General features: G+C 37.3%; 3 protein-coding genes and 1 pseudogene across 3 annotated transcripts; 1 reads left to right on the forward strand and 3 right to left on the reverse strand.

Moving 5' to 3' along the window:
• The first annotated feature begins 265 nt into the window (after window positions 1-265).
• Window positions 266-3,653, forward strand: LOC133285653 (BTB/POZ domain-containing protein SR1IP1-like). The gene is made up of 5 exons (XM_061482905.1): window positions 266-639; window positions 781-850; window positions 1,156-1,770; window positions 1,877-2,413; window positions 2,780-3,653. The coding sequence occupies exons 1-5, from the start codon at window positions 539-541 to the stop codon at window positions 3,314-3,316; spliced, it is 1,860 nt and encodes a 619-aa protein (XP_061338889.1). The 5' UTR covers window positions 266-538; the 3' UTR covers window positions 3,317-3,653.
• A 1,426-nt stretch (window positions 3,654-5,079) lies between these two features.
• LOC133285664 (large ribosomal subunit protein uL10-like) lies at window positions 5,080-7,119 on the reverse strand (annotated as a pseudogene).
• Window positions 7,120-13,725: 6,606 nt separating this feature from the next.
• On the reverse strand, window positions 13,726-14,453 carry LOC133285696 (uncharacterized). The gene is made up of 2 exons (XM_061482969.1): window positions 14,339-14,453; window positions 13,726-14,255 (listed from the first exon to the last, which is right to left on the reverse strand). Exons 1-2 carry the CDS (start codon window positions 14,441-14,443, stop codon window positions 13,947-13,949), a joined length of 414 nt encoding a protein of 137 aa, XP_061338953.1. The 5' UTR covers window positions 14,444-14,453; the 3' UTR covers window positions 13,726-13,946.
• A 9,728-nt stretch (window positions 14,454-24,181) lies between these two features.
• Window positions 24,182-26,120, reverse strand: LOC133285665 (uncharacterized). The gene is made up of 4 exons (XM_061482927.1): window positions 25,694-26,120; window positions 25,163-25,623; window positions 24,776-25,021; window positions 24,182-24,526 (listed from the first exon to the last, which is right to left on the reverse strand). Exons 1-4 carry the CDS (start codon window positions 26,118-26,120, stop codon window positions 24,182-24,184), a joined length of 1,479 nt encoding a protein of 492 aa, XP_061338911.1.
• Window positions 26,121-26,388: the final 268 nt, after the last annotated feature.

Raw genomic sequence — 26,388 nt, forward strand, 5'->3', positions numbered from 1 at the left:
ATGCAACGATCTCATCCTTTCCACTCAAACTCCCTAAGCACCCACCACACACCATAAAGTACATCTTCATGCTTGCATTTTGCCCCTTCTCCTATTTTATAATGTCGATATTACCACTCATATTCCTTCCTCTACCCTCCATAGAATTGCTTGTCTTGTTGACGAGAAGACCTTGTTTCGGGAATTCACAAGGCTGATCCTTAATTTGATTAACGTAGTTTGGAAATTGAATTGAGGTTCAGGTTCCAACTCTATCCTCCTTATTCCGAAATTTGTTCGGTTCAGCGTTGAAGACTTGAAGTCATTAATAATGAAGGAAGAAAAAAAAAAAAACAGTTCCTAGGGATAAAAAGTACCATTCCCTCTCACCTTCACCCCTTGCCCTGAAAAAAATGTAAAAGAAATCTACAAATATAAAAGATGACCTTGAGCCTATACTATAAGTTCATAACTGACTCAATCTGTTTTCTTTCTTTTTCTACTTCACCATTAACTGTGAGATAGAGAAATTATAGTGAGCTAGAAATCTGTCCCTGCCATGGTGGATCGTGGTCAAGAGAAAACTATACCAGCTGCTATTGACTTATCTCTGAAGAAGAAGGAGCTTCTTTCTAGTGCCATGAAGAGAACAAGTGAATGGTATGCTTCTGTTCTTCTGAAACTAATGCTTTGGTTTCTGTTATATATGTATGTCAAATGTACCTAACCTGCTTCTCTTGTGTACATTTGCTCCCTTTAATTTCTTGGATAGAAGAATGACTGAAAACTACTTAATTACAGGATTTTTTCTCAGGAGATTCCAAGTGATGTCAATATTCGAGTTGGAGAAGCTTCCTTTTCTTTACATAAGGTAGTTAACTAATTCAGACACGGACTCTTGGCTGAACATATCAAACTTATTAATCTGAGAATCATTTAAGTGCTGAGTAACGATTTCTCATTCTTGTTGGTTTTCATTTTCAATCAACTGTTCACTGGTTACATGCTTTATTTATTTATTTATTTATTTGTTTACCACTTTTTTGCTGCTTGTTTACGAATAGAACTTGAATTAGGAAGCAAGATAGATGTATATCGAAGCAATACCGTACAGAAGTGTTACGTTGGTCATCAATTGATATTGAATTATTTACACATCTTATACTGTAATTGCAGTTTCCATTAGTCTCCAAGTGTGGATACATTAGGAAGCTCGTCTCAGAATCTAGCGATGCTAACGTTTCCTTCATCGAACTCTCTGATGTTCCTGGTGGAGGAGAAGCATTTGAACTGGCAGCAAAATTCTGCTACGGGATAATTTTCGAAATGAACGTTGAAAACATTGCTATGCTTCGCTGCGTGGCTGAGTATCTTGAGATGACAGAGGATTATTCACTTGGAAACTTGGTGGGAAAGACTGATACTTATTTGAATGACGTGGCACTCAAGACCATTGCGGGGGCTGTGTCTATCCTACATATGTCAGAGAACCTCCTTCCAATAGCAGAGAGAACCAAATTGGTGAGTCGATGCATAGATGCCATTGCATATATGGCCTGTAAAGAAAGCCAATTCTGTTCATCTGCAAGAAGTGACAATGGCTCTGATGGAGTGACCTCTTCCATGGCATCTCACCAGAGGCCAGTAGTTGACTGGTGGGCTGAAGATCTTGCTGTCCTCAGAATTGACATTTTCCATAGAGTTCTAATCGCAATGCTGGCAAGAGGTTTTAAACAGTATGCTATTGGCCCTATTCTAATGCTCTATGCACAGAAATCTCTACGAGGTTTGGTGAGATCCCTCTCTAAATATTGGAAATATTACAAATAAATGTTTTTTTTTTTTGGATTCATTCCTTAACTCCTTTATGTTTCTCTCTCTCTTTTTTGAGGAGCAGGATATATTTGGAAAGGGAAGAAAGAAGATTGAGCCACGACAGGAGCATGAAAAGAGGGTTGTTTTAGAGACAATAGTTAGCCTTTTGCCAAGGGAAAGGAATGCAATGTCAGTAAGCTTTCTTTCTATGCTGCTTCGGGCAGCAGTATATCTTGAGACAACAGTTGCTTGCAGGCTTGATTTGGAGAAGAGGATGGCTATGCAGTTAGGACAGACTGTTTTGGATGATCTTCTCATTCCTTCCTATTCATTTACTGGGGACACATTGTTTGATGTGGATACAGTGCAGAGGATCATGGCTAATTACTTAGAATCTCAAATGGGAAACCATTTAGTCTACAATGCAGATGCTGAATACTTTTCTTCTTCACAAAGTGATAAGGAGTGGGTTGGAAAGCTAATGGAAAATTACCTTGCTGAAATAGCCACCGACCGAAATTTACCAGTTCCAAAGTTCATCAGTCTGGCTGAATTAATTCCTGAACAATCAAGGCCAACAGAAGATGGGATGTATAGAGCCATAGACATCTATCTGAAGGTGAAAACTGCAGTCCTTTCTCTGTAGCAAATTAATCATGCCACAGATTTGCACAGTTCTAATAAGATATTTTGTTTTTCTCTTATTGATACCTCTTGATTGAACAGAACAAGCACTTGCATTTCACTAACCAAGATTAAATACCTGCCTCCTATAGCACAATCTCTCGGGCTTTATCAAATTGAATTGGCTTTAGATTTAGTCTTGTCACAGTTTATTAATGCAAACTGCATTACATAATTAGTTTTGTATTAGTATTGCCATCGAATTCAAGGATTTGATTCTATCACTATCTTGATATAGAATGTTTTGCATGTGAGTTTATTATGAATTACTGCTGATGAAGTTGGAATTGACAATTCTCAGGCTCATCCTTCTCTAAGTGACATGGATAGAAAGAAAGTTTGCAGCGTGATGGACTGTCAGAAGTTATCACGAGAGGCCTGTGCACATGCTGCTCAAAATGACCGGCTTCCTGTCCAAACTGTGGTTCAAGTTCTCTATTATGAACAGCAAAGGCTTAGGGACGCCATGAATGGCAGTGGAAGTGGGGAATCTCCTTCGGCTCATACCAAGCTGAATGTATACTCCGCTGATCTTCATCCAGTTTCAAATGAGCTCTCCAGCTTACGAAGAGAAAATGAAGACTTGAAATTAGAGCTAGTGAAATTGAAAATGAAATTTAAAGAGATTGAGAATTCCACACTTAAATCAGCAGTTAACAGTCCTGTAGTAAATCCTTCACCTTCTGCTGATAAGCCACCTCTGCCTCGAAAATCATTCATAAGCTCGGTGTCCAAAAAACTTGGTAGGCTTTCTCCTTTTCTACGTGCCGATGGTGTCACACCTTTTGCCAAAGGTCGCACTAAACCAAATAAGAATCGACGCCACTCCATTTCCTAAGGCCATTGGTAGTTCCTGGTCTCCACCGGACATTGTGCAGACTACAGGTTCTTCCTTAGTTTCAGACGCTTGAAAAAACAGAACTAGTCTTTCCTAGTTTTTGCTTCATCTGTGTGATCCTCATGTAGATTATATTATCGTGATCCTTCAGTAAGAACTATATTGTAAAGGGTGGTGAAAAATAAAATATAATTCCTGAGTTAGATTGATTGCAGTCCTGCTGTTGAGTGGCAATAATTCTGTAGTGCAAGAATAATAAATTGAGTTTAACATTGATGGTCGATGGAAGAATCATCACATTTCTCCTATCAGTCGCGTAAATGTCAGTTAACAATATTAAGATACCATCATCTTCTTTCCTTGCAACAAATGAAAGCACATAAAATTATAATAACGGCCATAAACAATACATTATGTACAATCATCAGTGATCAAGGAGAAAGATAAGAATGAAAATAATTTGCATTTCTTAAGATCTTAACAATGAAACACGATCACATAGCCAAAAAAAATAATCATGAATCCAGGATTATTGGTGCAAATTGTTGAGGAGAAAAGACGTGACTTCTAGTTATTATCCTATATCAAGTGAGAGTGTAATTAGTCTTTCCTGCAATTAGAGAGAAATTGCAATTTCTTTCACTAAGCAAAACATTGTTCTATTCTTCTACTTCTATCCGTGATTCTTCCACTTGCAGTCAGAGTATTTTTTACATTAAATATGGCGTTTTAGTTTCTAATTTTCTCGACTTTATTTTAGTAGTTAGATCCTGTTTTTATAACACAATGCCAACACTACTATGACCAGGGCACTTTCATATAAACACACGGGATCGTAAGAACCACGTGGGTCAAGTTACTTCTCACAGCGATATTATGTACTCCAAAAGATAAATGGACCATAAAATCACTGGAAGTATACAAAATCTGAAAACAGTGATTAGTGGGGTCTATGTATAAATTATTGTGTCTTTTAGACACTTGGTTTCTTTTATGTTTAGTTTGTAACCTTTAGTCTATTCTCAATCAAACTATGTCAAATGTATTTATTGCTGACGTCATTTAGTTAGTTTTCTTTATATTACATTTACTTTTTACTTTTGTTCATTCTTCTGTAACTGGAACAGAACCTTCTTTGGGTTGCAATAGTGTCCATTGGGTTAAATAGTTTATGGGAAGGTAATAAGAGTTCAAGTGACAGCCTTGCAGTGTTGGTGTTGATGTGTAAAGCCTAATCATCAATGAAAAGGAGATCATGGTTTGGTTTCAATTCATGAATATTCTAAGGAATGGACTATAGTAAGTTATACATCTTTTGGGACACCTTACCTAAACTTGTTTAAAGATGTTTAAGCATTTGGAAGAGAATCTGCGATCCGTGTTTTCGGAAGCAACAATAATAATATCAGATGTCTGCTATTTGGAAATAATAAAAAGACATCACGGCGTTCAACTCTGCTCTTCCGGATTTTCAAACCATTCATAACATGGATATAGCTCATTGCAATTACTCGGAGGATATAGGATTGTGCATTCAAGTGCTGTTTGTGATGACTTGAAGAGCAAACTTCTGGAGGCCACAACACAAAGAACCTTCAACATGAGAGGTTGGTTCACCTTACCTTGTCTATGTATTTTGAATGCTTTCCTACCTTCCCAATAATTTTTTTTTTTTTGTTACATGATTTTACAATGCAATATGAAAAGAACAGCAAACTTAAAATAACATTAAGAATGAGGTCATCAAATCTAACAAAGCAAAATCAAAATACATTTAAACCAAACTCCAAGATAACCAAACATAAATTAATAAACAAACTGAAACCCATGTCATCGTCAGATTCTTCTTTCTTTTCCTCTTCCTTGGCGGCGACAGCAGCTGGGGAAGCACCGTAATCTGCAGCAGGCGTGGCAAAAACAGCTACAGCAAATTTACTTGGGTCCTGCTTTTAAAATAATTCGTATATAAGAAAGATATAAATAATGGATCAAAATTTTAGTGTCAGATCATCAAAATGTTAAATCCAATACCTTCAGGAACTCCTTAACCATGTCTGCCAGAGGGAAAGAATATTCCGTCTCAATTGCTGCAGCAAGAACGTTCTTATATGCATTGACAAACATATGCAGTGCAGCTGCAAGTGTGGCGTATGAGATGGCCAATGAAAGTGAAGTAACCATTGAGACACCAATAGCAAACTTCTTGTTAGAGAATAAAATATAAACTATTAAAAAGACCATCATCAATTGCCTTAAGGTTTTGGGTTGAAATGGTTCTTTACATGGTACCAGAGCTTCAGTGACCACAAGGTCACGAGTTCGATCCTCACCGCCCCCCACTTTCAAGTGGAATTAAATAAAAAGCACAAAAGGTAAACTAAAAATTGGGCCTGTGCAATATGCACGCTTCAAGCCCAAAGGGCTCTTGCGTGAGGGGGTGTGTTAGAGAATAATATAAATCATTAAAAAGGCCATTGGTTCTTTATACTTCTCAATGAGGTCATCCTCACTAAGATCAAGAACCTCGGGCTATATCATAAACCGAAAGGACCACAAGACCATATGAGAAGGGCCTTATGCCTAACTTGGCAAGCAACGCAGCTTCAGAAGAGCCGACCTTGTCTCCCTTCTTAATGAGTTCCACAGGGGTAATGATTTCCACAGTACCCTTGTTAATCTTAGTTGGAATGTTGAGCACTTGAAGTGTAGAGAATAAGTATAAACATGAATGACATCCACAAGAAGAAAATCCAAATTCTACAAGAATAATATTCCTGTAAAGAACCAATTCAACCCAAAACTTAAGCTTAGTGGGTGAGGGCTTCTTAATGGTTTATACTATTCTCTAAGAATTGCAAACCTGAAAGAAAGAGGTCTGACAGGGATCGAGCCAAGTGTTGCCAGGAGGAAAAACAACATCAATTGGAGCAACCAAACCAACACGAGCAGGAGCTCCAACCTGTTCAGATTAAAGACAATAATTATTCGATGAACATTCAAATAACAAGAAAAGTGAGCACATGCCAGATCAGTACTCAATTTTTTAAGCAATAAACAATTTTTTTTAACAGAATGCAGAAGGAGGATATTTACAATCAACGATAATATCAAATTCAGCCTGCAAAAACAAAATACTGCAACCAAAACATCTCATTGGTGGTGAAAGCAAAATATTGCATAATAGAAAAGTATAATTAACTAATTTAGTGCCAAAAGCCCACCAAAAGTCCTGAATAACATCCACCACCATAATAGAAAAGTCATTCACACCCATGCAGTTTCGCAGTAGGATTTCTACAATTCTACTACTTTTGTTATATTTTACCGCTGTAGCATGTTTTATTGTGGTTTGAATAAATTCTATGTCTGTGTGTCAGTGTGTGCTAATGAAAAGAAAGATTTTATTTTAAAATGGACAGTCTAAAGAAATACAGTAAGCATTTGAGGTCTAACAATGTGATGGTTGAAATATGGGGCAGTCCTCTTTCAACATTATTTATACTTTATTGAATATCTTAATTGATGTGCGTTTTTGGCTGCGACTTTCACACACGTTAGTATGTGAGGTTGATATCACAATTCTTTCAGTTATTGGTGAGTATCAGTTAGAAAGTTGGTTAGTTAGTTAGAAGTACACGTTTTTTGTTATTCAGTTTTGGTTAGTTAGTTAGAAGTAAATGTTTTCTGTTTCTGTTAAGTTCACACTATATATATGATGTGAACAGTGTAACTTAATTGATTGGATTCATTACCACTGAAATAAAAACATACACTTTCATGTTCTCTGTCTGCAACTGTAACATGGTATCAGAGCTCTACGCAGAGCTTTGATCGCCATTTTCGTTTTTCATTTTTCTTCGATTCGTTTCTTAATCGTGGAGTGTTTTTACCTTTGTTATTCTCTGGAGTTTAGCAGACCGTGATTCAAACTTGAGCACAACCTCAAGAAATGCACCAAACGCTTTTGACGCTTCGGACACAGGTAGTCCTTATTTTTTGCATCCTAATGAGAATCCTTCTCTTGTGTTAGTATCAACACTCATGAATGGGAAGAACTACCATGGCTGGGCAAGAGCCATGAAAATGGCCTTAATTTCGAAAAACAAGCTTTCCTTTGTGAACGGAGCAATATCCGTACCAGATCCAACAGATCAGAGGTATGCAGCATGGGAGAGATGCAACACCATGGTCCTCTCATGGCTGCATCGATCAATAACAAATTCTATTTCTCAGTCGATATTATGGATGGAGAGAGCTTGTGACGTCTGGAATGATCTTAAAGAGAGATTTTCTCAATCAGGCGTGTTTAGGATCTCTGATTTACAAGATGACCTGTATAGATTACAGCAAGGTGATAGTACTGTTTCTGATTACTACACCAAGCTTAAGATACTGTGGGATGAACTAGAGGATTTGCAGCCAACACCAACGTGCAGGTGTGTGCGTCCTTGCTATTCAATTTCAACAGAGGTTAAAAAGATTCGAGAAAGGGATTATTCAATTCGTTTTCTGAAAGGATTGAGTGATCAGTTTTCAAATGTGAGGTCTCAAATAATGTTAATGGACCCACTGCCACCAGTCAACAAAGTTTTTTCTATGGTCATGCAACAAGAAAGGCAACTAAAGATAGAAGAAGGTGCTGTCAATCAAGACATACATAGGTCATTCTACAATTCTGTGGAACAGACTCAAGGAAGAGGACGTTCTTATCCACGAGGGAGAAGACGTGATTTCTTCAATGGTAGAGGAAGATCAGGTCCATCACGACTTTGTACTTACTGTGGGAAAACAAGTCACACAATTGACACATGTTTTGAAAAACATGGGTTTCCTCCTGGTTTCAAACAAAGAGGATTCATACACAAGGCTGATGATGTCTTCACACACAAGGCAAATGCAGTAGGTGCAGGTACTGATGAAATGCAAAATACCGTTGAGAGGATTAACAACTCTTCACAAGCTGATGTGAAGGACAATTTTACAAAGGAACAGTACAAGACAATCCTTGAGATGACTCAACAGACAATGCAGAGCCCACATGCAAGTAACATGGTCCAAGCTAGGGCCCTTAATGCAGAAAGCACAGAGACCTCATCAGGTATTCCTAATCCTCAATGGATTTTAGACACAGGGGCCACGGATCACATTGCTTGCTCTTGTGCAAATATGTGTAATATTCAGCAAATTAAGCCTATTGCAATCTTTCTACCTAATGGAAGTCAAGTATTTGCCTATCTTTCTGGAACAGTAGTATTTTCAACCTCTCTCACATTAACAAATTTGTTGTATGTCAAGGAATTCACAGTGAATTTAATATCAGTAAATAAACTGACGAAGGATTCTAACTATCGTGTGGTTTTTCAGCATCCAATATGCATTATTCAGCTGAATTGGTGAATGGCTTGTACGTGTTGCAGCATACAAGTTCTGCAAATGCAGTCTGTAGTCCTGAAATAAAGGATAGTTGTCCTTATAGTAATAGCCTTACTGTACAATCAAAACATGGTGATGTGTGGCATTCACGTTTAGGCCACTATTCCAAGTCTGTCATAAAATCCATGATGATTCAATTTCCATTCATTTCTTGTAAAAATTTGGATGATCCGTGTGATATCTGTCATTTGGCAAAACAAAAGAAGTTGTCATTTTCAAATAAATCTTCGAATTCAAATTCTGCTTTTGATATTGTACATATAGATATATGGGGGCCTTGTTCTGTCACTTCAATTCATGGATATCGATACCTCTTAACCATTGTTGATGATTATAGTCGTTATACTTGGGGGATCCTTATGAAATCGAAATCAGAAACACATGGTCATATTCAGGCATTTGTGGCTCTAATTGAAAATCAATTTAAGACTGTTGTAAAATGTTTTCGCAGTGATAATGGGCAAGAATTTTGTACGAATGAGTTTTTTGCTTCAAAAGGAATTCTCCATCAGACTTCTTGTGTTGAATCCCCTCAACAAAATGGGACTGTTGAAAGAAAGCATCAACATATTCTTAATGTTGCAAGAGCTCTCTTCTTTCAAAGCAATTTACCAAAAAGCCTGTGGTCATATTGCATTAGTCATGCCATTCATATCATAAATAGGATTTGCTCTACAACACTACAGAACAAGTCACCTTTTGAACTCTTAGACAGAGAACCACCTGCACTCATCCACTTAAGGACTTTCGGATGCTTGACATATGCATCTACATTGATAGCTGGTCGTTCCAAATTTGACCCAAGAGCTCGAAAATGTGTTTATCATGGTCACAAAGATGGTACAAAAGGATATATAGTCTATGAACTCCTGTCCAAGCAGATTCTGGTTTCCAGAAATGCTATCTTTTATTAGGAACATTTTCCTTTTTCTGTGGCAAACCAGTCCAAACAAGAATTCCCTTGGCCACTCACGGTTGATTCTTCTACACTATATGGTATTCCCCTACCACGAGAGCATGTAGAAATTGAACAATCAGTTCCTGATGTTGAGTGTCATGAAGCTATTTCAGATAATTCTTTGGATGATGACACAAATGTATCTTTAGATACTACATCAGTTCCTCCTCTTCCAAGGAGATCAACTCATATGAAGCAACAGCCTAAACATCTTCAGGCTTACCAATGCAACTTAATCACTGGATGTGATGTTACTTCACCTCATCAAAGCCATGGTACTTGTCTTTACCCTATCTCTTTTGCTATGTCTTATAATCGTGTTTCTGCTGCATATCCTACATTTTGCAATAATATCAGTTCCACAGTTGAGCCACACACATTTAAGCAGGCAGCTCAATCCATTGAATGGGTTGCTGCTATGAAGGAAGAAATTAATGCCCTCAACAGTAACAATACATGGACATTTGTGGATTTACCCAAAGGAAAGAAACCAATTGGTTCAAAATGGGTATTCAAAATAAAGCACAATTCAGAGGGGACAATTGCTCGCTACAAAGCAAAACTTGTAGCAAAAGGCTATAATCAGTTAGAAGGAGTTGATTATTTTCAAACCTTCTCACCAGTAGCCAAGCTCACCACCATCAGGCTTCTTCTAGCTATTGCAGCATCTCAAGACTGGTTTTTAGAGCAACTTGACATAAATAATGCCTTCCTACACGGTAATCTCACTCAGGATGTTTTCATGTCCATACCAGAAGGAGTTTCTGCACCTAATCCACAGCAAGTTTGCAAACTTCAGAAGTCCCTCTATGAACTTAAGCAAGCAAGTAGAGAATGGAACATGAGGCTGACAACAGAACTCATTTCATATACTCAATCAAGTACAGATCACTCTCTTTTCACCAAATCTGCTCATGATTCTTTTATTGCACTCCTAGTATATGTCGATGACATGGTCCTAGCTGGCAACAATATGATCGAGATTCAAAGGGTAAAACAACATCTTGATAAGCTTTTCAAGATCAAGGACTTAGGTCCACTACAATATTTCTTAGGATTTGAAATTGCTCGTTCCAAACGGGGAATAATCCTAAACCAGAGAAAGTATACACTTGAATTGTTGACTGATAGTGGTGTGATTGGAGCAAAACCAGTGTCCACTCCAATGGAAGCCACACTTCGTTTATCATAAAACCAAGGAGAGCCTTGTCATGATGCTGCATCCTACCGTCGCCTTGTTGGACGTCTCTTGTATCTAACAAACACCAGACCCGATGTTTCCTTCGCAGTACAGCAACTGAGCCAGTTTATAGCACAGCCAATGAAGTCCCAATTTGATGCTGCTCTTCGAGTGTTAAAATATCTCAAAGGATCTCCAGGGAAAGGACTTTTCTTTCCTTCTCGAAATTCATTTGTTCTCACTGGCTTCATAGATGCTGATTGGGCCACATGCCCAGATACACGTCGTTCTACTACAGGTTTCTGTGTATTTCTTGGATCGTCACTGATTTCTTGGAAATCTAAGAAGCAGACAACAATCAGCCGGTCATCGGCAGAGGCAAAGTATCGAGCTTTAGCAACTCTGACTTGTGAAGTACAATGGCTTACATATCTCCTTAATGATCTTTCTGTTCCAATTCATGGTCCAGTCAAGATATATTGTGACAATCAAGCAGCCATACATTTGGCCCACAATCCTACATTCCATGAAAGAAGCAAGCATATAGAACTTGACTGTCATCTTACCCGTGAGAAAATTGTACAAGGTTTGATTCATTTACTTCCAATTTCAACCAAGCAGCAACTTGCTGATACTTTCACAAAATCTCTTCATCCAACTCCATTTCAAGCTTTGCTGTCCAAGTTGGGACTTTATGATATTTACCTCCCAACTTGAGGGGGGTGTTAAGTATCAGTTAGAAAGTTGGTTAGTTAGTTAGAAGTAAATGTTTTATGTCACTCAGTTTTGGTTAGTTAGTTAGAAGTAAACGTTTTCTGTTTCTATTAAGTTCACACTATATATATGATGTGAACAGTGTAACTTAATTGATTGGATTCATTACCACTGAAATAAAAACATACACTTTCATGTTCTCTGCCTCCAACTGTAACAGTTATATTGGAGGTAGCTATCACACATCTAATATCATGAAGTATATTATTGATTACAATTTTGTTTGATATGAATCTTTTCTCATTGTGGTTTGTTTCATGGCAGGGGTATGGGATCAGTTTGGTTGATGCATGGAATGTTCAGAGCCAATGGAGGGTGCGCTTATGTTAAAAAACCAGATTTTCTATTAAAGACTGGTCCGAATAATGAGGTCTTCGATCCTAAAGCTAAGTTACCAGTGAAGATTACTTTGAAGGTAAGGGCTTTACGTCAATCAACTGCCTCATTCAAGTGTCTATAGTTTACTGCCAGCAAAGGTCATACTTTTCTTATTATTATGTGACTGTATAGTGTATATATGGGGGAATGATGGTATTATGATTTCAAGCATACACACTTTGATCAATACTCACCTCCTGACACTTAATGCAAGGGATCCTTATCATAGCAATATCTTTTCAATTCATAAGGGTAGTTGCTTCCTTGCACCCTTTGCATATGACACCTTCCTTTCTGTTCGTCTATTGCTAACAGAAAAGTGCTGAGAGGTGATGTGGTACTTAATTTTGTGGCCCAACGGATTCAATTGCTTTAGAGAGATGCAGTGTGAGAAATGCCTCACTTTCTGTTAGGACTAAGGATAGACGAATTTTGTTATAATATGGAAAGATTACAATCCAAAGTTGCTTTCTTAAAAGGCTGGATTTCAAGGTGGGAACCTAATTAAAAGATTTGATAAACAGAGGAGGATGGAATATGTCATTTACTTTCAGGCACGAGGTTAACAAGGGACTTAATAAACTCATAGACCCGGCTCCCTGAAAGGATAATTTTCATGGTTTCGGTGGCAAACATTTTGATGTAAATTTGAGTAGTCACATCACAAGAACAAAGAAATATCTATCATCTGTTATTTCGGAATTATAATGGGTTTTAACCATGAAAAGAATTAATCTTTATACAAGACATTCTTAGAGAATAATATAAATCATTAAAAAGGCCATCACCCAACACCTTAAGGTTATGGGTTGAAGTGGTTCTTTACATGGTATCAGAGCTTCAGTGACCATAAGGTCACGAGTTCGATTCTCACCGCCCCCACTTTCAAGTGGAATTAAAAAAAAAGCACAAGGTAAAACCAAAAACATCGGGCCTGTGCAATATCTACATTTCAAGCCCAAAGGGCTCTTGTGTGAGGGGGTGTGTTAGAGAATAATATAAATTATTAAAAAGGCCCTCACCCAACACCTTAAGGTTTTGGGTTGAAGTGGTTTTTTTACATGGTATTAGAGCTTCAGTGACCACAAGGTCACGAGTTCGATCCTCACCGCCCCTCACTTTCAAGTGGAATTAAAAAAGAAGCACAAAGTAAAACCAAAAATATTGGGCTTGTGCAATATCCACATTTCAAGCCCAAAGGGCTCTTGTGTGAGGGGGTGTGTTAGAGAATAATATAAATCGTTAAAAAGGCCCTCACCCAATCCCTTAAGCTTTTGGGTTGAATTGGTACTTTACATGGTATCAAAACCTCGTGTCCTGGGTTCGATCCTCATCGCCCCCCACTTTCTTTCAAGTGAAATTTCTTTGTTCGCACAGGTAGGTGGGCCTATGCATTGTCCACCCTTCAAGCCCAGTGAGTTCTCATGTGAGGGGGCGTGTTGAAATATATAAAACCATGAATATAACCTCATCTAATAGCTTAAGCTTTTGGGTTAAATTGGTTCTTTAAAGACACGATCAAACTCTCACCACACTTGATAACTTGGTAGAAAATTCCACAGAAACATCATGCACAAAGTTAGTCTTAAACAGTAATTCAATATGTATTACATTGACCTCAGAATTCTTCAAGTCATGTTCAGACTCAATACTTAAAAAAACCAGGGTAGCTGTTTTGATCTCTCTTGTCTTGATTGTTCTTCAATATCATAACCGTTTCTAATTCCACTTTGACACCCTGAGGTTGAATGTGGCACATGGACAAGATCTATTATGCCTCCACTTAATTCTTCTCTAGTTGCATGACTGCTATGATGGGTCCTGCATTTTGTCTTGTTTATAAGGTTGGGTCCAGTAGAAGAAGACAAGCTATATCCTGAATATGAAGTTAGTGGTGTTTCGACTTACTAACTGTTGTAACTTGAATGGCCTAGTGTCAGCTCAATCTCGGTCTCATTTATGATCTCTAGATTTCCATCGCAGTCTGATTCTGCAATGTCCTCCCTAGCAGGATTTTCCAAATCAATGTTCATTTTAGGATTTTTCTGTGCACCTTTTTTATGACCACCTTGAGTTAAACTAATTGCATTCTTGAATTTACCAAAAATTGCATTCTTAAAGCTCCATCCTCGTTGGTTTACATCAATACCTCTGCTGGCTTCCATATTTTTCATCAGTATAATCTGAATCCTGTACAAACGGTGAAGTTCGTATACCTGTAAAAAAATACTCAGGGTACTTAGGCTCTATTGACGTTGATTAAGGACAAATAACCCAAAGGAACTGAGAGAAGTAGTACCTGCTCTTTGAAAGTTTCTTCGTGTTTTAGCATGGCCATCCTCATGTATTCTTTGTTGCAAGGCCTAATAAGCTTCTCCATCGGAGACCTGTTTAGCTTCTGCATAAAGTTAACTCCATTTGTTGGAAATTTGTATTTAGACATGTATTTTTATGGTACCACTCCCCCTTCAAATCACTTATCATTGTTAAGCTGAAATGAGGAAAATTCTAATTTAGTAGGGATTTGATCGACGAATTATTGTTTATGTAAAAAATAGGTTGGTTCGACTGAAGTAATGCTATAATGGCCTTGAAGCCTAATCCAAAATGATGAATCCAACTTCCTTTTAGCATAATTTGTCTGTTCCTTCCTTCTCTACCAGGAATTGCGACTCTCATTGCTGCAATATTTAAATTCATCTTCAAAACAATATTTTCTCTTCTTTTCATTTACCCAATTTAAAAATGCTTAGTGTAATATCAGTAGTGTTGGGACCATACAGAGACTCATTAGCTTTTTAGTACCTGCACTTCCTCTCTCTCTCTCTCTCTCTCTCTCTCTCTCTCTCTCTCTCTCTCTCTCATTTATCATGATATCTGCCACCATAATTAATTTCCTTTTTCGGTTCATACTTGAATTTTTCCTTTGTTAAACCTTCTCTAGACAAGTAGCTTCTATTACTACAGAAATTTAAAGGAATTATGGCAATTCTTTGGTGTAACAATTGAACTTTTCAGCATCAATTAAGGTTCTTGATTTATGTCCTACATGATGCCAAATCACATTCCTCATGTATGAGACAACAGACTTATACCGTCTACTAGACTTTTCTTCGGGCGGTTGTTATATACCACACTACAATCCAACATTACAACCTGACTTTAAATTATCACTTCAATGACATGATATAAATTCTAAAATTCAAATACAACATCTTCAATGCATAATCGGGAAACTATGCTGCAAGTTCATTGAAGTTATGAAAATAGCAACAAATCAATAACTTGTGACGGCCAAACCAAAGATTTTGCAGGCCAGCGGGGAAGATGGAGCCGTGTACCAGTTTCAAAATCAACTGGTAAAATTCAAAAGGAATATGAAACTGAATTTCTATCATGAACATTGGACTAAGTTCATGAGAGCCTTAACCAAACCAAAGGAAAGTTAACAGACACAAATCCACTGAATTCCAACGCAAAAAGTTGTAAGAAATAGAATCTAGCTTCTGAGTCTCTGACCTGTGAGAATGAACCCGCTTCTGACCTGTGAGAATGAACCGAGGATACCATAACGTTTGTTCTCTGCAAAAAGACAACAGAAAAAAAAGGTTGCTCTCTCAGGGAGGGAAAGGCAATGTGGAGATATATAAAATCATTAATGTAGTCTCATCTACCAGTTTAAGCTTTTGGGTTGAATTGGTTCTTTACATGGTATCAGAGTCTCGTCGCGCCCCACTTTCTCTTGTAGAATTTCTTAGCATAAGTAGATGGGCTTGTGCATTGTCCATCCTTCAAGACCATTGGGCTCTGAGGGAGCGTGTTGAGATATATAAAATTATTAATATAGCCTCATCCACTAACTTAAGCTTTTGGGTTGAATTGGTTCTTTACAGGCAAAAAGCTCCTCCATTCGCCACAACTTCAGAGACACCCTTGTTTAAGTATATACTGCTGAGATTAACTATAAGACAATAGAACAGTTGTAGAATTTAAGATTCTCTAAAAGACTCTCACGGAAACCAAAGTGTTATTGCATAAGGTTTGTGAGAAAACTTTGTGTGCAACAGCTACAGCTACATCCATATTAAAAGGGAAAACAAATTTGGACTTAAAAGGAATTACAAAGAAAGCATGGGTAATTAATACAAAAAAAAAAAAAAAGCATGATTGTAAAGATGGATTTTTTTTTCCTTTTTAGTAAAAGGGAGTCCCATGGCACTAAAAAAATTTCCAAGGTTTGGGGCATGCCAAACAAAATCCAGTGCCTTGACCAATTCAATTCATGTTTTGTGGGAAGAGATGCCTGACACAGGTTAGCAATGCAGGTATATTAAATTAATTGTCAAGAAAAGAAGAAATAATTGACTATATTAGTACTGCTGTACTGTACTGTAAATGTTTATATTATTGTTGAGGATCACAAGGCCTTGGTCTGCTCTAGACATATCATGAACAGAACAGCTTAGCCTGCTGAGGCGAATCACATGCACCACAGTTTCTGTATCACGCGTCTCAGTTGTAGTAATAATAAACAAATTCCAATTGAAGCGTGCTGCCTATAAGAAAGAGCTTGGGTAGCATCCTTTGCCGCTGACAAATTGATCCTGTCCGTACGATAAAAGGGGTAGCTATTATAACTGTCCAAACAAGGAGAAAATCTTCATTATTCCTTACTACTTTACTCCTTTAGTAAAAATATAAGTAAACAAGCAGCATTAACCACAAAGAAGTTAATAGAGTAAATCTAATTAGGTAGCTCAATTTTTTTTAACTTTAATTGGTAATATAATGTGTATTCAGTATTCCACAGTGTAATGAAATTTCCCCCCCAATTAGGAACTGGCATCCGATCCAAATCCAAAAGGGAACCAAAAAAAAAAGTTTTATCTCATCATTAATTCATTCAATTCCATTCCATTGATAGAACAAGAGCAAATTATCAACTCTCCATGCTTTGTACCTGCAATGTGGTGTTTGATGCGATTTTAGCATGATTCGGCAGAAAGACCTAGCGCAATGATTATAGACGTTGATTGGCCATGTGTGTGGTAAGTTGATGCGTACGTGCTATTCAAAACACCGAATGTCCTTTGTATAAAACAACTTTACATGCATAACATACGAGTATAACTGTAAGGGTACATGATAATCAACAATACAGATTAGATACATGTATGCTTGCCCCTATCAAGATGACCACATGCTTGTCAGGTTGCCCTTCTCTCTTTTAGAATGTGAATTATACAGCACAAGAAGGTTGAAAAAGAAGTCCTGGAAATGAAGAGATGGACATGGAATGGAAGCACGCCTTGCCGGGGCTGGAAGGTGCAATTGTATGGGGCGGTGGGTCCTATGGGTTTGCTAATGTGAAATGACTGAGCTATACCGGCTTGTCATGTTGCTCGGTCCCACTTGAATTGGATATTCGATGACAATGAGGAACCCTGAGAAAATTATTAAAAAAACAAAATTGAGGAGGGAGTATGAGTCATGAGTCATGACAATGCCGGTTTCAAAACTTATTTGTGAACTTAATAGCTGTAATGTCCCGTGCACTGCGCACGTGTTTGGTACAAAGAGAAATTTGTTTGTATTCGAGAATCATGATTTTCAGTAATATAAAAAAAAGATAATTTATCGGGAATGATATAAAAAAGTTGTTTGGTAGACGTAAATATTATCGGGAATATTTAATAGTTTTACTGAGTATATGTTTGGTTGTTAGTAAAATATTACCGATAATATATGATGATTTTACAAAACTAACCTTAACTTTTCAAAACATATTCTTCAATAGGTATTGATGTGTGTTGGAGGTATTATTGTCTCAAAAATATGTTGATATGTTTTCCCTTCCTCTAGTAATCATGAAAACCATCTAATTTTTTTTTTTTTTTTGATAACAAAACCACCTAATTTTTGATAATCCTAATAGTAACTTTTCTTTGTAAAATACTTTACCGGTAAACTTTGGATATCCGAGAATTGATTTTTAATACTTTTACCAAACATAGTAATTGACGATTACCAAAGAAGGTTTACTAGTAATCCTTGTGATACCCTTGTACCAAACACACACCCTAAGTATCTCTTCCTCCCCAAAAAAAATAAAAAAAATCACATTTACGCTCGTCTCAAAGAGTTTTTTTTTTTCTGTAATGAAATATTAATGCAATTCAATTTTTTTTCGACAAATGATGGAGATGAACTGAACAATTATGGAATATTTTTTTAAGTTAAATTAAATTGGTAATTGTATCTCACTCCATATATATAGTTCCTAAACTGTAAGCAGTTATTCACATCACATAGACCTATAAAGATGATTATTTTCGGGGCAGAGACAGAGTATGCACCAAGCTTAGCTTCATCTTCATGGCTACATGACATGAGTATTTCATAATATTTTTTTTTTAGTAGACGAGTATTTCATAACTTAACCATTGCAAAACAACCATAGGTACTATTTTATGATGATTTTCGGCTTTTCTTCTTCAAAATATTCTATGTGCTCAACCTCTAATTTTCCAACATGGGGAACATGTTTTTTGTAACGAAAATATATCACCATGCGGGGAGCATGTCTACTTTTTCTTCGATACAAAGGAGCTTGTCTACTTTACCTGTTACCCTGTTTATTTTGAGGAAATCCTAAGTCCTAGCAACCAATATCGGTATAATATAATGACCCTCGACCTTAAATTAAAGTATAAGATGGCCAGTGAGAGCTCAGCAGCACATGTCATTCCACTAACTAGATCATAAAACATTTTGTTGGTCCCAACACAAAAAGGTATATAAATATTGGGTTTTATAAGAGTTATGTTGTAGTAAAAGTGATTGTGTAATGTTATAGAGATTCGTTTTGCGTTACCTTAATTTTTCATTTATTTTTTTGTTTTAAAAAGTGTGGGCCCCACAAAATATTGTGAGGGTAGGAAAATTTGTTGTGTTATGTTAAAGAATAAAACGAAAACTCATAAATATTCCTTCAAACACAATTATTGTCATTGTAGTCTAAGATTAGCTAATTAATTTAGATTTGAACAAAAAAAAAGCTAATTAATTTAGATTGTATTTTTTTTGTAACTATTTATTGTATTTTACATGGATCTGGATTCTCTCATGTGAAAATTCACATGACCATGTCATGTAGGGAATCATAATCATACAAAGATGGATCAATGTTAATAAAGGAGGAGAAAGAAAAAAAATCTTAAAATAGATAGTTTCGAAATCATAATCGTTAATTTATCTTTGTATGGTTGTGATCTTTTAACATGACCTATGATGTTATTTTACATTAGTTTGAAATCGAATTCTGTCATAACCATAAGAACCAATCATCTTCCGGGGCATGTATCTAGCGTTAGTTTTTACTTTTACACAGTTCATATTTTATATTTTTTTAAAAACGTAATTTTAATATTTTCAAATAATTTTTTTCATCCCGGGTAAACTAAAAAATGACCAAGAATGGTGTAAATAAACTCTCAAATACTCCCTTTGATAGGTGCAATACAATAAAAATAAACAAAAAAAAAATACTAACATGGAAACTATCTACATGTGTTCGATTGGTGTCTGCGGAAGACTGACGGTGGTAGATCACTATACCCAAGCAACAGATTAATAGAGAGTCAAAAAGTTGTTTATGCACAGTCACGTCTATAAGGATTATGATGTCGAAAGCTTATAGAAATGTGATAAAATATAAAGTTGGAATACGATAAAAGAGTAACTCTGTAGTTCTTAATTATAATTATTAAATAACAAAATTCAATTTTTATAATAAAAGTCATAAGTACATTTTTATTGACTAATAATAAATTGATCCAAAATTCAAAATCCTAAAAATAAGAAAAATATTAAAATAAATATAATGATAATTAACTTTTAAAAATAAATAAATAATTACAATTAAATCATTTAAAACACATATCAAATCTTATATCTTAAATCATGTCAAAGGTATTATTTTTCTTTTCTTGCCAAACAAATCATAATCATATATGTTGCTTCATTTGAACTTGGATTTGATCATAATTTATTATATTTTGAATTAATCCTTCTTTTAACAATTGAGCCATAATTCTGGTTGACTCCGGAATTCTTGAATCAATGATTAGGTCATGTGCAATGTGTCAACTATAAGTGCATCAGATTAGAGTTTCAAAAGAACATACATGTGAGGATTAACCTTTTGTAACATCCCAAGCACTGACGAGGGCGGGGAGTGATCGCCGGTGCGAAAGGGCATGGACAAGGAGCGGCTCCTGAAAGGCTTCCAGCGGGGGGTTACTTGCATAAATGAATCGAATCGACACTCGAAAGAGAGGGATTCCAAAGACAGTGCAGGTGTGAGACTGCACAGTTTGGGATTGCTTATAAGAATTAATTGGTATTACCTATACTAGCAAGATGCATCTACTTTTCGGTAGCCCGGAACGGAAGAACTCCATAGTTAAGCGTGCTTGACTTGGAGCAATTCTGGGATGGGTGACCTCCTGGAAAGTTTTTTCAGGAAGTGTGCTCGTGTTATAGTATGTGGGGATAGTCATTGATTCTTGAAGCGGCCGAATATTATTACACCTTTTATTTATAAAGTGATCTACTTGAAATTAGATAAAATTCATTTTCCAGGCTGGTGGGCTCATTATATGGGTACAAAACAATTTTACCCAGTTCGGTAGTTTAAGAGTTTGGGCTATCAGGCCGAGGTATTTATCTTTCCAATGGAGGCGCCTTAGTGGGGTCGAGCTCCTGAGGTCTTGGGCTATCGAAGTCGACAATTTGATCGTAATTTTAGTTGTCTCATTGCCTTGTGCATCTGATGGCTAGGAAGCTTCAGCGACTTTGGGGAGAGTTCAACCTTATTCTTGGTCTCCTATCTATGCGAGGTCTGTAGACCAACTTATACATCAGGTATGTATAGGGCATTGTGGTGGGCCTAGACTCCTTGGATAGGTATGGTTCCTTAGCGTGAGACTTAGGCCACCGTGGTGAACATCGCATTCTGTCTTCATGCTCATTCTGGTGTTTTAGCATTTTAGTGCTCTAAAGTCATCCCTATGATGACGTCTGATGCGTAAAATCGGCAAGTGAACCGATCGTACCAAGTAATAAAGAGTGAGTAGAGTATCGTCTCCACGAGGATTGAGGCACCTAAGTTGTTATAATTATTCCTCTCTTGTTGGATTAATCAAAATAGGTTGAGAATAATTGTAGTTCATGAAACAAACTAAAACAATTAAAGTAAAAAAATGTAAATGATTCCAAAAGTGCTTTCAGAATGCAAGAACAAAAGATTAAGGATGGAGAAAATATTGCGGTAAAGAGAAACAAACACCTTTCTGATCCCCACCTTGCAACTTGGATTACGTTTACATTTACTTATTCAATTGATCGAACAATTCATCATCTTTTATATGAGTAGTTAAGCCCTAATCCCTTAGTGACTTTAACCTTGTTAACTCTATTAGAATCCTAATCCCTTAGAAATCCTTTTTCGAGTTAACCCTTAGAATCAATGAATCTTTAACGTTCGCGGTTCATGTAGCCTATCCCTAGTGCGTACATGAACAAATATCTTATTCTTTGTCAGGAATTAGAATTCCAACATCCCTATTGTAAACCCTAACCCTCGCAATCCTACTAGATTGATCAGTTCCAATAGAATTATAGAATGAAGAACAAGAAAAGATAAATGCAATTAAAATAGATAAACATAAAATTCAACCAAGGTACAAGGGGTTCACATCAAGGGTTGTGACCCTTACCACAATGATAAAACTAGCCAGACATGTTCATGTCTGACAAAATAACATTAAAAGAAAATAACATTTAAAACCTAGAAGAGAAAAGGAAGATGAAGCTCTTCCGTCTTGATGACCGAATCCTCGAATCTCCTCGAAGCTCCAAGGAATTCCCACTCTCCTTGTTGTTTTTCTCTTCTTGGTTGTCAAAAAGTCCTTCTCCCTTTGTTTCTGATCCTTTTATTAGGTTTTGGGAAAACCTCATTTCACTTGCACTCCAATTGGGCCTTATTTTAGGTAATTCGCAGTAAAAAATATATCGCCCACGCATGGGGCGCCATGCCTGGCGCCCCAAACTTGGGAGAAACAGAAGCTGAATCTATCAACGGCGCCCCGGGCGCCAACTCTGGAGTGCCGTGCGCCATTCCCGCGCTCCGTGCGCCATCTCGCGCGCGCTGGGCGCCTGGTTGGAGCGTCGTGCGCCACCTCCCGCGCTCTGTGCGCGGCCGAAACAGAAGCAAATCGTCGCTAAGGCGCCCCGTGCGCCAGGTACCGCGCCCCGTGCGCCAACCTCCGAGCGTCGTGCGCCAGCGGGAAATTTGGTTTCTCCGTTTTTGCTCTTTTTTGCGGTGTTTCCTGCTATTTAAACATATAACTTGAGTTAGAGCATGATTGAGAAGGAATAATCAATATTTCTTGCATTTAATGACTATTTTCACACATTTATGATTAATTCCTTGCTTCTTTTAAGTTAGATTCATCATCTGCTAGACTCACATCAAACAATTTCCAGATTTAGATGTTGCTGTCCTCAACAATAAATTGAATTTAAGCATGGGAAGCAAGGTTCAATTAATCAGGCATAGCATTGCACAGACAATCATAGAGATTACTATACTAAGCATGAATGATTTCCAAGTCAAACTTAAGATGATGCTTAACACTACATTCAAACGTCAGAGTCTAACTTGATTACCCCTCACAAGACATGATATTCACTCATCACTCAGTGTTTGGGATCATTCATCATCACTCATTTCATCACAGCTGTTGTACTACCATAAGCTTGATCTTTTTCTCAAGTTCCTAAAGATGAGGAACATCAACACATGCCTGATTCATCAAAAGGGCTTCTTAAGGTTATAACTTGGCTTGGCTTAAGGTTAGAATCTTTTGGAAAGTAGCTGAATATTATTGAGATTGAAACACCATTTTCATTAATACTCAATCATCTCTCAATTCAAGTTTCAGCAACACTTTTTATTCGAATTCATGATTCCTTCCTTTTTCTCACTTTTTCCTTCATCATTGCTTGTCAATTTTTGCAATTTATTTTTCTTTCTCTTTATATTCATGTGAGAACTATTCTTTTCTTTTCCTTTTCAACTGCTTAACTTCTAGTGGAGCTTACCTCAATTACTTCTAACTTTTTGATTATTGACATTTCAATCTCAATCAAGTTAAGTTCTGATGGAAGTGGTCTAAACAGTTTAATAAGGTAATTAAAAAAATTGGTCTCAGGCTCAACATGGCTAACAATGGATGATTTCTCAGGTAGCTATTTGGCCATAAGCTTAATAGAACAAAATGCCTCTATCACTTCAATCAACACATGCATTGGAGAGAATTAGATCAAGTTCTAGAGTACCACTGCAGTGAGGACTCTAAAAAAAAATTAACTGTATAGGCACAAACCTCACAAGCTGTGGTATCAAACTAGACTCTTCTTAATTTCATTTCAAGCATCATTATCATAGAAATCAAACAAACGAGCAATCATAATCTCTATTCATGCTCTATGCAATGTCATGACAATCTTGCATATCATGCAATGCTTCCTCATATTCAACCAAGGAATTGACTGAGTAGCACATCTAAATCAGGACTGTGCTTTCACATAGCAGGAAATGAAACTAAAAACACAAAATTTCTACCAAAATGAAAAAATAAAAATGAAAATAACTAGAAAGGTTAAAATAACTCTCCTGAAGTAGCTATGAATCCGCTGAACCTTTTTCTGTGTGTGATACCTCGATTGCCGTGTATGCGGCCCCAATTCCCAGATTTAGAATATTGCCGTCCTCAGCAATAACTAAAGTAGTCGGAGAAAATACTGCTGCACAAGTATAAACATCACACATGTGAAATATCAGGCAGAAAATAACATAACCAATGTACTGGAGAATTATAACTCAAAATACCAAAGAGGTTCAAATTACCCTAACATGAACCTAGATGGTCAAACAAAGACAACGAAAATAAAACATCAAAATAAAAATTAAAGACAGATAAGGGGAAGGAAATAAAAAAAATAATAATAAAAACTCATTGGGTTGCCTCCCAAGTAGCGTTTGTTTAACGTCACGAGCCTGACGTACCCCTTGTGATCATGGTGGCTGGTAACTCGGGCTCAGTGATGACACTATACCCTTGCTCAGAATTTGTGTCCCGCCATGGTTATACTCATATGCATGTGGATAAGGATGAGGTTTCTCAGAAACTTTAAACTTAGTCCTCACATGCTTTTCCTTACCCTTGGGCTTTTCCATCTTAACATTTGGCTTGCTTCCTTCATGCCACTGATGAATTTCCTTCTTATTCCTTTCCTCAACCTTTTTCTCCACAATGTAATTGACTTGATTCTTAGGTTGAGGAGCAGGCAATGGAGGAGCTTCATTTATAAGTACTTTGAATATTGCTTGCTCTCCATCCACGCGCATTATCAACTCACCCTTAGGTACATCGATTAATGCTCCTGAGGTTGCTAAGAATAGCCTCCCGAAGATCATAGGCACACTGGCATCTTCATCAATGTCAAGGATAACAAAATCAGCAGGAATTAGAAATTTGTCTACCTTGACTAGCACATCTTCCACAATACCATGTGCTTGCTTTGTTGAGCGGTCGGCCAGTTGAACATTCATCCTAGTTGGCTTGACTTCATCAATTCCCAGCTTCTTCATCAGGGTTAATGGCATCACATTAACGCTGGCACCAAGATCACATAAGACTCTCTCTATAGTTGTCTTGCCAATGATGCATGGAATACTGAAGCTTCCTGGATCCTTCAACTTTGGAGGCATGTTTTTCTGTAGGATTACACTGCACTCCTCTGTTAATGTGACAGGTTCATCCTCTGTGAGCTTCCTCTTCTTAGATAGTGTTTCCTTCAAGAATTTGGCATATGAGGGCATTTGCTCCAGAGTGTCTGCAAAAGGAATATTAATCTGCAATTTCTTAAAAATATCTACAAATTTAGACAATTGCTTCCTTTGCTCATTTTGCTTTGGCCTCATTGGATATGGGAGTTTCTCAAAACGTGAGAAATCTCATTGCTTCTTTTGAACTGCAGGAGGTTGTTCCTTTGCTTCTTCTTCATCCTTTTGAGCTTGTTCATCCTTTCTTGTAGAAACTTCAACTTTCTCTTTTTCTAGCTCCTCATTCCTTGTAGTGATGACATTGCATTGCTCCTTTGATACTGCATCGCTCTTTTCTTGACTCCTCTCAGCTAGTTGTCTTGAAAGTTGGCCAATTTGAGTTTCCAAGTTTCTGATTGAAGCGTCTTGGTTCTTGTGGTAGGCTCTTGTCTCATTTATGTTATCATTAGTGGTTTTGGAAAGTTGTATCATCGCTTTCTCCAATTCAGATGGCTCTTTTTGTGGCAGAGGAGGAGGTTGCAGATAGTTGTTGGATTTATAATCCAAGCCGCTCCCTTGATTCTTCCTTTGAAAGTTATTTCCTTGGCCGCCATTCTGATTCCTTTGGTAACCTTGAATATTCTGTGGAGGCCTTGGATCATACCAAATTCCATTGACCTGGAATGGTTCAGCTCTATTGAGTGTAGGGAACACATTAGTATCATGCGGCTCCTTGCAATACTCACAGTTAAATATATCAACCTTGGATGTTGAGAGCTGCATCTTGTCCAGCTTGGCATTCAAACTGGCCAATTGCTGTGAAATCACTTTTTTGCTCAGCCAGTGATGCATCATTATTCCCCAATTGTAAAATTCCTTTCTTGGGCTGAACAGATGGGAATGCTGCTGCCATAGACGCATTCTCATTCCTTGCCATTAAATCCAGCAGCTCTAAGGTCTCATCTGCTGTCTTCTTTCCTATGGTGCCACCAGCTGCACCATTGACAATCATTCTGCATTCTGGTGTCATCCCATTATAGAAGACTCTGACCTTCTTTGTATCTGGCAAGTCATATTGTGGACACTTTCTGATCAACTCCTGGTATCGAGTCCAGGCTGCACATAAAGTCTTTCCTGGTTGTTGGGTAAAATTGGTGATTTCATTCACCAACTTATTGTACTTTTCCATGGAAAAGTGCTCAGCAAAAAATTTAGCCGCCAAATCCTCCCATGTTCTGATGCTGTTGGGAGCTTGTCGATCCAACCATTTGAGAGCTCTCCCGATCAATGCAAACGGGAACAATCAGAGTCTGATCGCATCGTCTGACACTTCGTTGTGTTTAGTTGTATCACAGATCCTTAAAAATCTGTCTATGAAGTCGTGAGGATCTTTATAGTCCTCTCCACCAAACTGAGTTTTCTCCACCAATGTGACGAGAGCTGGCTGGATGTCATAA

This window comes from Gastrolobium bilobum, unplaced genomic scaffold (genome assembly GCF_033153095.1).
Source record: "Gastrolobium bilobum isolate Gb01-03AN ecotype WA unplaced genomic scaffold, APGP_CSIRO_Gbil_v1 utg1162, whole genome shotgun sequence".
NCBI lineage: Eukaryota > Viridiplantae > Streptophyta > Magnoliopsida > Fabales > Fabaceae > Gastrolobium > Gastrolobium bilobum.